The sequence below is a fragment of the Dendroctonus ponderosae genome, unplaced genomic scaffold (assembly GCF_020466585.1).
Source record: "Dendroctonus ponderosae isolate FM_Combo_2020 unplaced genomic scaffold, Dpon_F_20191213v2 Dpon_F_20191213_1, whole genome shotgun sequence".
In the NCBI taxonomy this organism is placed as follows: domain Eukaryota; kingdom Metazoa; phylum Arthropoda; class Insecta; order Coleoptera; family Curculionidae; genus Dendroctonus; species Dendroctonus ponderosae.
The window spans coordinates 12,805,522-12,816,416 of NW_026017110.1; the positions used below are offsets into that span (position 1 = coordinate 12,805,522).

At 39.8% G+C, this 10,895-nt stretch overlaps 1 protein-coding gene across 1 annotated transcript in view; it reads right to left on the reverse strand.

Annotated features, from left to right (window-relative positions):
• Positions 1-8,712: 8,712 nt before the first annotated feature.
• LOC109533071 (juvenile hormone esterase-like) overlaps positions 8,713-10,895 on the reverse strand; it is a 4,019-nt gene continuing 1,836 nt past the window's right edge. The window contains exons 3-9 of the mRNA XM_048669437.1: positions 10,476-10,770; positions 10,250-10,419; positions 9,880-10,086; positions 9,694-9,826; positions 9,452-9,639; positions 9,257-9,401; positions 8,713-9,205 (exon numbers count right to left, since the gene is read on the reverse strand). Coding sequence (XP_048525394.1) covers positions 8,883-9,205; positions 9,257-9,401; positions 9,452-9,639; positions 9,694-9,826; positions 9,880-10,086; positions 10,250-10,419; positions 10,476-10,770 — 1,461 coding nt within the window. The 3' untranslated portion in view covers positions 8,713-8,882. The remainder of the gene's footprint in view (positions 9,206-9,256; positions 9,402-9,451; positions 9,640-9,693; positions 9,827-9,879; positions 10,087-10,249; positions 10,420-10,475; positions 10,771-10,895) is intronic.

Sequence of the window (10,895 nt, forward strand, 5' to 3'; positions counted from 1 at the left end):
ACATTGTCTGGATGTCCAGCAGGTTCAGGGCTTCATGAGGGGCTCTGTAAACAGAAGTAACAATTACTGGCCCTTTGGAGGTGTTGATTTGCACGACGCTGATGGCGTGTATGTCTGTGTCCTCTACGCCTATGCTGTGGTGGTCGATGTCTTTCCTAATTAGCAGGGCCACTCTTCCACGTTGGGTGCTGTCGTCGTGCCTGTAAACTTCATAATCTTGCATGTTAATCCTAATATTACTTGCTACCTTGGTTTCCTGGAGTGCTACCACTTCAGGATTCCTGCTGTTCAGGAACTCGTCCAGCTCTGGACGGCGAATCCTTAGCCCATTGACGTTCCAAGACGCTACTGTAAAACTGTCAGGCCGATTAGGCATGGAGCCGGGCCATTACCGCCTGGACAATGGCTTCCAAGGACTCCCTGTCCATTGCTGCTACTTGTTCCTGCGTGCTGCTGCGAGGGGTGGTCCTTTTCGGAGTTGATTTCCTGTCTTCCTTGCGGGCGACCCGAATCTTCCTCTTGGGGTACATGGGGCATCCTCTCCAGCTGGCTGGATGCCCTTGGGTGCCACATAGCGCACACTTACAATTGCGGCTCTCCCCTTTGCCTAGTCGAGGTAGCTGGCAATCTGCGCTTCTGTGGCCTTCACCACATTTTACGCATCTCACCGGCTGGGTGCAGTGTCGCTGTGAGTGTCCATACCTCGGACACCTAAAACATTGCCCAGGATTTTGGCTCTTACGTTTGCTTTCCAGCTTGACAGTCAAGTTGAACAATCTGGATATATTCCAGATGTCCTTGTTGGTTGTCTTCACCAGCACCAAAGACAATCTTTCCTTGGTCCTCCTGCTGACCATCTGGAACGCTTCCGCGTCCTTGATGCCCAACTCCTTCTCGGTCTCACTTGCTTCGATGTCTTGTGGCAAACCCCTAATCACCACGTGGAGCTTTTTATCCTCCGGCTGCGTGTACGTATAGTACGGTCGCTGGGGCTTTTGCAGGAGGCTGGTGGCTTTCCTAAAATCAGCCGCCGTTTTAGTAGTAACCGCAACCCCATTTCTGTTGGTTGCGGCCCTGGTCACTTCGATGCCTTCTGCAGTGAAGGCAGCGTTCAGCTGTCTCCAGCTTGTTTGTCCCTGTATGTTGATGGGTGGAATTTTTTCCACCCTTTCAGGGACTGGGGAGTCGGTCTCCATCCCCGTTACCTCAATTATGATGGTTTCCTCCTCACCCTCGCTTTCGTCTCTGCGCCTTTGGGGACTGTGAGGTGCTGGCTTTTTGGGGGAAACCTGTACTGTTTTGGGTGCCGCTGTCTTGCGGGGCGCCGAGGGTTTCGGTGCCCCCTTGACAGCCGCACTAAAACTGTCAGGTGTCTTAGCCGGTTTTGGGGGCTCAAGTCTGCAGGCCAGCATCGCGGTTAGTTGCCTGAGATTGGCCTCTAACCTGCGTATATCCTTCCGGAGCTCCTCGTTCTCCTGCTGCAACCTTTCCATGGCGGTTTTAGGCGCCATTCTTTTTGCACTTTCAGAACTAAACAAAAAACAAAAAAAACTTAACACTAGCACTTGGATTTAAAAAAAAATGCACGTGGTAGTTGTCACTGTCCTCTGACAAGGCTATACTTTTGGTTGTTTCCATGCTTTTCTTTGAAATTTGCTATCTAGGCAGATAGGTAGTTTTAATTTTCTTTGGAAGATTTGAAGAATCTATAGACTCTTCGAGTTTCTGCTTGTAGGATGGTGCCGTCAGCATATCGTAAATTCTTGATTGCTAAACCGTTTATTTTAATTCCTTTTATCTGATTTTTCTAGAGCTTCTAATGTTTTTCCCTCCGCGTACGCTTTCACGCAATTTGTCTTCACAAAACCCTAATACTTTTACCATGTCGGTCATTTCTTCATTAGAAAAGTAATTCGAATCGAATTTGTGAGATTGATTGGCAAACTTTAAAAGTTTAATAATTAATTTATGCCTCGCCTATCACGATATTTGCAGTTAGTGTCTAACATTGTTAAGTGGCAAGAAAACAGAAATATTTTTTTTGCGCAAAACCTATTAATGCTACAAGATTTTGCAAAGAGCACAAAAATGTGAATAAAAAATATGTGCATCAGCTAAAAAAATTTAGTTGATTTCATCCACTAAATAAAAAGTGCTGGTAGTTTTTGTACCACGACACTCAGGAATTCACTACTTGTTCAAAACGGATGAACTCGACTGTTTCATCAAAATATGATACATAAGAACAACTTCACAGCGAGTTTCACTTAAAATACATAGTACCGTTCTCCCGATATTTGAAAAAATATTTTTTTAAGAACTTTGACCATCAGTAGCACGGAGGCCGGACATTTTTTATTAATAAAAGTTAGGTCAGATCGTCTTCGATTGATTCAAAGAACATCACAATACCCTTTTGATCATCTGTTTATGGGAGAATTTGTATATTTACACCATCTCCCCCACGTAATACCGCGATAAGAAAACGAATGAGCCCCTACCTCCTTAATATCCCTACGTAATTTAGGCACGGCCCCTTACAGGGTATTCGCGATGACCACAAACCGATTATTTTACTACTATGATAAAATAATAAAGTTTTAAACATGCAATTAATATATTTTTAACTTTTAAATGAGTGAAATATGATGGCAAGTGTTAAATCCGGTACTTAAGATAAACGAGGTCAATAATGATGGTCGCTATTTTTTTAATTCATACTGAGCGCAACTTAAGCGAGACGTAGTAGGTAACACTTAAAGATGTTCATTTGACCCGCACATCATATATTAGATATCTCGATACTCAACTTATTTAATGTTTGCTGGAAAAGTAAAATATGATCGTGATATTTACAGTTATCATTATCAATCACGCAAACAACACGATTGAAATAATATAAATTTTTCTGCTTTCAACAGATCAAAATATTTACAAATTACAATTTTTCTTATGAAGACTAACCTAAAATGGTAGATGGTTAATCAATAATTTTTGGACAAACATCAATAGGTTGATCAGTTAGCCAAGGCGCTTTGCAGCAGGTTACAAGGAAATTTGAAAATTAAACTATAATTTTTTTATCAAAACATACTAATTTGAAGGAAAATTGAGACGATTATTTTTTAATAATTTGAATACACCAACATGTCTCTGAAAACAACTAAACGATGATCATGAACTACTTTATATCTTTACTTATTACGTTCAATAGTTTAAATGCAGGAAAATTTCCGCCAATCCTTCAAATAGATTTTCATAAGTATGTTGGAGTCTATAAATCAAATTCGAAATGGTCTCATTAGTTTCATATTGGGTTGCATTAACTTCAGCAGTTCAGTTGCGAGAGGGTTTTCTTCTGTTGAGAACTCACTTTCTCAGCTGAATCAATTTCCTTATAATACACAAAATACTGGTTTGCGAGTCTCGTAGAAGTTTTTATGTATTTATAGTTTTCTCATGGATTTATGCAGTATTCATTCAATGCAACAGCTGGACGTGCGTATAAAGTGATCTAAAGAGATGATCCACCTTCAATCTGCTCGCCTCATTAAAAGCGGTGGAATCAGCAGCTTTTTTTGCACTCGTTTGGTTTAAGAAATTCCTGCATTGAAAATATTCAGAAACTTGTAGGTAGATAGGATCTTTATCGGTATCGTCCACCCTATAATTTATTTCTAAATGTTCTTCGTAAATAATCGTTTTAGTCTTTTAGAGAATTGTGAAACTTTATTACATAAATGTGTTATACTTACCCATTACATAAATGTGATTCATAAGTGTAGTTAAAATTTTTATTTTAGCATATTTGCAACATTTTGCGCCTATTTATGTGTCTTTTCTAAATCCTAATTTAGAAGGAAGTGAAGTTGTAAAAATTAATATAATTGATATCTTTTGAAGGTTTTTGCTTCTGTTGCTCAAAAATATATGCACGAATTCATGGTGGCCCGCTTTCTTGTGTTTGATATATACAGGATGATGATTTGCATTTAATGGAGTATTTCGAAGCAACTTTCTTTACTTGGGGGTTTCGTGTGAAGAGTCGGCGTTTAACAATGTTCAAACAACTAAGCATAAAACACGGAAAATGTGTCTTAATACCATACTATATATCATTAGTGACGAATTAAAATCATCTTAGTCCAAAAGAACAAATCAATATTAGACAACTGGTATGTTTACGCAATTGTTCATGGTAAATGCGTGAAACCTCCAAAGGAAACAGCTTTTTTCCTCAAATACGATTAGGGGCTAAAAAAATAACATGACAAAGGTCTAAAGAATTCTTAAAGAAAATTTTGTGCTTTTAAGGGGCTTTTTTGATTTGCTATTGTGGAAAAAGTTCTTGAGGAATCAAAAATATGGGGTGATAATGTCACTATAAAACATCATTCTACTAGTCGTTCAGGTGTATCAAAAGTCAAATTTCCACGCTTACGCGTTTACAAAGAAAACACGCTTTTACTCAATTTCATGATGGATTATTTCCTCAGGAAAAAAAATTATATTTGCGTATGTATTCATTACTATTATTCGTATTATAATAGCAATAAAACATTTTTAATGTTCGTATTTTCATAATTATTTCAGTATGAATAATGTGCGTGTGAATAATTTTCACATTAAGCAGCTCTAATATAATCTATTTTCGTTTAAATCGCACATATTGATGCAACTTTCAAGTCGAATTAAATGCGACCTAATTGCAGATATCTAACTTGACACCAATTAAATTGTTTTCAAGTTCGACTAATTGTAAATGTATGATAGCGTGGTGTTTTATGTTGCGAATTATTTTTGTTCAGAATAATCGATGGTTTCATGTCGTCGACCGCAACTTGTAAACAATATTTTGGGGAGATATAGTTGTCAAGTTTTTTATTATATAAAAATAACTTCTTGATACAGACTTCTAAATGACCTTACTTAACTCTTATGAAAGTATTTGTTCAAAGATTGCAGAACGAAGGATTGGTCAAAGATTGTATTACAAAGGACTGAGACTCAAAATCAAGACTAGCAGCAGATATTCTTAAATAGTATATTTTACTACTCCTACTAATGTCTGCTGGCAGCACCAAACCTAAGCGATGCCCCGTCTCCTCAAAGGGGTACAATCACATTAGAGCAAATATGAATTAGACAATGAATTTTGTATACAAATTGAAGAAATAGCAACTTTCTAACTAGGCTAATTAAAAATCATAGAACTTGTATTAATCGTCCTTATGACAATTAAGTTGTGGAGAATCCCCAAATTGGAACTTAATGCAGCTCTTTCAACTAATAGAAGTCTCTGCATAACCACACAATTATGTTTTGATATGTAATCCTGATGAGTATGAATAAAAATTTCTACTGTTTTAATCATGCAAAAGAAATAAATGGTTAAAACAGAGATCGAATACCAGAACTAATGCATCAGTTAACCTTAGCGAGCGAGCGACTTTCGTCGCAGTTTGGGAGCAAATAAGAAATTATTTAATATATCTAGCTGGCACTGCATTATTTTTTAACAACCACATCTTCGAGCTAAAACAGTATCACCAGTTTTTGAAATTCGCCCACGATTTTAGTTAGTAATTTAAACTGAGAATTTGTAATATTAGACGACACTGTTAAAATAAAACGTATTATGTAACCGGTTACAACGTTCCAGTTCCACCTTGGTAATAGATTTAAAAATCCGGCTACAAAAGACACATGTTACTGTTTAAATTTTTCGTTAAAAATTCAGAATGATGATGATAGTAGAAATAGTGATGATATGTAATGATTTCCTTGATTAAAAACATAATTCTTAACATTGGTAAGCTTAAAATGAAAAGCAAAACATCGGTCAGAAGTAACTGTTTAAAGAACAAAAAAACTGATAATAAACTAGAGTGATTAAATAAAATGTACGGTTTACATGCGAAAATGTTTAAAAATCTCATTTTATTTAAAATTGAATTAACATTTAAGAATAATTTTTTTGCAGATGTTTTTTACGTTTTATGATCTCTCGCATTTTGTTTCACTACAACATTAAATAATCCACAATAGCAACAAACAGAAATGTATGTTTGGAAAACCTGGACGAAGTATTACTCGAGTTAATTTTGGCACCACCAAATAATAATTTAAAAAAATATGTCAACCTTACAACGTTTATTACTATTCAAAAACTTTCATTTCATCTCTGACTGAATTTATATTTCAAAATGGCCAGCTTGCTTAAATGCAGGTGCACATTCTGCTTAAAAGGTTTGTTATTTTACATTGCAACTGTGATGGAATTTGCGTCTTAGACTCTTAGTTTGCTCATAGCTCATATGCAAGTGTACATTCTGCTCAGTTTGCTGGCATATAATTGGCGAGCTAAGTTTCTTGAGAGAAATCCCTTTTTTTAAGATTTATTACAGAATGTCAGCCACAATCATCAAGGCAACGCGCAATTACATACAACATATTTTCGGTTGACAAATGATTACTGAAACTGCTACAACTGGATAGAGCTCTCGACGATCAGTTCTGTTCTGACGCGAACCACTTTTTCAAGTTTATGAGACGGTCTAAATCGGCAAACGGCTGCAGCTGGATAGATCGCTCGATGGTGTAGCATCTATCGGTTCTGTGCTGGTGCGAAGTGCGCCACGCTTTGCGGTTTTATGAGACAGGTACAAAAACAACCTTTAAATCGGCAAACGGCTGCAGCTGGTGCGAAGTACGTACAACTGTTTCGGTTTTATGAAGCGGTTCCAAAAACAACGGTTTAAATCGGCAAACGGCTGCAGCTGGATAGATTGCTCCACGGTGTCCGAAGTGCGCACCGCTGTTTCGGTTTTATGAGACGGTTCCAAAAAAAACGGTTGAATCGGCTAACTGTAACTACGGTTTTAGGTTACACGTTTGGAACACTGTTATTTTAGCGGTTACGTTAAATACCGACCATCCTTACTACTCACCCTCAATGCACCAACTGAAACATGGACGACCATTATCAAGAACATCACAAGCAGGCAAAATCCCACTTGAGGATCCGACAGATTTACCTGTAGAAAAGTTCAAGGAACTGCTAATTAAAAAATTACTTCGAACATTGATCATATATCATAGAAGTTTGAAATGAGGCGGAATAGGTGAACGAAATATTACCGCCACTTCCAATTCTACTGAAAACTAATAGAGTTAACACATCATTAACAGTTTCTTTCCGAAAGCTATCTTCTAACAAATTCGTCGTCTTCATAGAACCGGTAAGGCTTTTGCGTATTTCTAAGCTAACGCTTTTGTACGTTTCACACGTTCGTTCGTTTCATCAGCAAGACATTCAATAAATTCTACAAAGTCCTTCATATGCATAAAACACGTGCAAATAACAAATAAATGGTCAGAGACAGACCTAAGCCTATGGAATGGTTAGGTTAGGAAACAACCCTCAAGGGACCTATAATCCACACTCAAGTCCGATCTTACACGTCAGCACTTACACGTAGAAGATTCCTGAAGTATTAAAATTCGACCTCGAATGATCGCTACGCGAATGGATCGAAAATACCGTGCGGGGCAATCGAGAATCAATTTTCCAAAATAGGAACCTCGTTGGATCCTCCTGATACATCCAGGGAGGTCTTTGTCTCTATGTCTATACCGTGAAAATTCGATTGTGAGTTATCGCTACTGCGGGCTCACTTTCCACCAGTGCTGGGAACATAAAAACAGCCATCGACAAGGTTAAGGCAAGAACCGCCAAGTTGTATCCACTCCACAATCGAAGAAGCCAGATGAGTATTAGGAACAAGCTACTCCTCATCAAGACCATAATCAGGCCGACACTGGCGTACGCCTCCACTGCGTGGGGATATGCAGCCGACTGTCACATGATAGACTTCAGGCCACAGAATACAAACTTCTGCGGATGGCCATAGATGCGCCCTGGTTTGTTAGAAACTCCCACATCTACAAGGACCTGGAGTGGGAGCCACTTAGAGAGTTTCTCACACGGAAAGCGAAAGCTGACTTCAAGAAAGCTGGAAAGCACTCCAACGAAGAGCTGCGAAACCTTGTCAGTTACACTCCTGAAGATCTGGGACCCAGAAATAAAGGGCCCAGACACCAACTAGCCCACTAGGGTAACAGGTAGCAAACGGCGTAAGCTGTAAGTGTGCTAATCATGTAGTGTTTGTAGTAGTAGCACGCATGTATGATTAAGGCGTTAAATTAATAAGATGCCCACACTAGCAGATGAAGAGAGAGAATGCGATGCTATGGCATACGGATGCCGAAGCTGACAAATTCCTTGAGAGGGCTACAAGTTTTAAAGGATAACTTAGTTGGTAAGAATCCAACACTACCCAGGGTTCGGAACACTGGGTGTCTTCGCGAAGATTTTTATTCCTCCAGCCGCCGGGCAAATAAAAAAAATCAGTATTCGTTCTCTCCATTGATGGGATTGGTAAATATTTGCCAATGAAAGTGCGGTCCGAATAGGATACCAATTTTAGTCGTATGTGGAAACGAGACAAAGCTAGCCCTAACCAGGAGGTAGCCCCGATCAGATCGGTCAGTTCTTCAGCCGTGGAAATGAACTGGTGGCAAATTGAGGGACTGCGAGAAGTTGTTTTACATAATGTTTTCAGTTTTTTTACGATGTTGTAATCTTAACCGTTACGCCCGTCGTTTCTAAAACCGTCCACTTTTAGATTAAATAAATTAGGATAAATCATCCTGTTTTCATATCTTTTCATTTTTATATTAACAAAAGATTTTAAAAGTTAGAGTTACGTAATAATGAACAACTTTAGCATTTACCACTTTTTTTCATTTTTTGAAATAAATGATCTAAGGAGGGTGTCTTATGAGGAAACACCCTGTACAGTGAGTGTGAATATTTGAAATTATTTGGCGGGAGTATCCAGTGCTGTTAACGAAAATCCAGTGTTTTGAGTCAGATTTGCCCAAACGTCAAGTCTCTCTTTCAACAGTTGGTTACGCATTTGGGTCTCCTTGTCGATATCTAGATACTTCAGATTTTCGAGATCAGTCACAGGCTCCCATTGGGTATGCGGATTTCCTGTGTAGGCAAAGTTCGTCCAGATTTCCACCACTGATTGGATGGCTTTCGCGTCCTCTGCATTCACTTCCAGTTCAACTCCTGGAATCCAGCGGCAGGGAAATAGGAAGTTACCATCCATACCATGAGCCACTCCTGCTGTGGATTCTGAAAGCCAGGCCGAAATTGCCAATATTGACAGTAGAAACTAAGCCTCACCTGGAAGTCGCATTAACTTATACAATTGCTTCACCATGTCAGCTTGATAGGAAAACTTGTACAAGTAAATCGGTTGTTTGGCGTTTTTCAGAGCCAACTTTGTCGACTCCGTCACTCCCACGTAGAAGCCCACATCGCCAATTTGCTAAAATCTTAATTAATCAAAACCTGGAGGATTGCGCATGTGATTCTTACCTCAAACACTCCCGATTTTTTAACGCCGTCTTTGTAGTAGAGTTGACTGAGCCTTTTCTGCCATAAAGTTTTACTTTCTGCGGCCAGTTTGACGTTCCAAGGAATAATCTGCTTTTCCGGTTGAAAATCCGCGGACACACGAAAGAAAGTTGAAAACTCGTAAATCAGACCCTCGTTGGAACACGCTCCTAAAACCCCCACGATTGCTAAACTATTCGGGAACAAACTTCTATGGAACTTACCGAGAATCTGAGGTACTTGGTTGTATCGGCCAGTGGCAAGAATAAGAGCAGGATCTTCGCATAAAAACGCTGTTGGATTCGGTTTTTCAATAATCGGACCAAACGGCCTGCGGACTGCCATGTTCATAAAATCCTACAAACTGAAAGTTTTGCATCGCTTGCCTACCATGCTTAACTAGACCTTACGTCTGTTAGTAGTAGGCTGGTCTCGTAAAGTTGAACATCGGAAAGGCCCCTAAGCAGGATCAAAGCCTCTTTCTCACTGGTCACCTTTTTGCCCAGCTTTTCAGCCAATTGGAGGCCGTTTCGTTGGCCCCAAGCCCACGGATTGAGCACTGAGCCGCTTTGCGCTATCGCTTTGTGAAACAGCCCCTTTGCAGTAGGCGACACTATCTGAATTCGCAGAAACTCATCAGTAATACAAGAGCGAAAATCATTCAGACCTGACCAGTCTGAGACCTACTAGTCCACGTATCGACGAGGACTAATGAGTGCAAAGCCGATTTTTCACTCATATTTGCCTGAGTAATCAGTCAACAAAACTTTTCCTACTAACTTGGAACTGTACCGAAGCCCCTCCAGCGCTGATGCCAAATATGGTTACATTTCCGGGATCGCCGTTGAAGCAAGCGATGTTCTCTTGCACCCATCTCAGTGCCATCGTTTGGTCCTTCAAGCCGGCGTTTCCAGGCACATCCAACATGTTATCCTCCAGACTGAGAAAGCCTAATAACAACGGAAATTTTTCAATCGTAGCACATTGAATTGCGCAACAGGTTTACCGAATACTCCCAGCCGATAGTTCATAGAAACCAGGACGATGTCTTTGGTGAGCAGGAATTTTGAGTCGCACATCTGCTGGGTTCCCGAACCCAACGTAAAGGCGCCACCGTGAATAAAAACCATCACTGGCTTCAGTGAAACCGGGTGCTTGGGAAGTGATCGGGTGTGCACGTTGAGAAATAAACAGTCTTCGGAACCTATAGGTTTTTTCGTAACGGGATGCATATTAAGGCAGGGGCTGCCATCTTGGGTGCAGCTCCGGGTACCCACCCATGGTTCACTTGGTTCGGGTGCCTGTCAAGTGTACAGCTTGCTTATTAAATGTTATAGAGAGTTCGTACTCCGAATAGTAAACATCGTGCTACGCATTGCGCTCTGCAGAAACACAGTGTATTTCGAAGTTAAAACTATCTACAAGA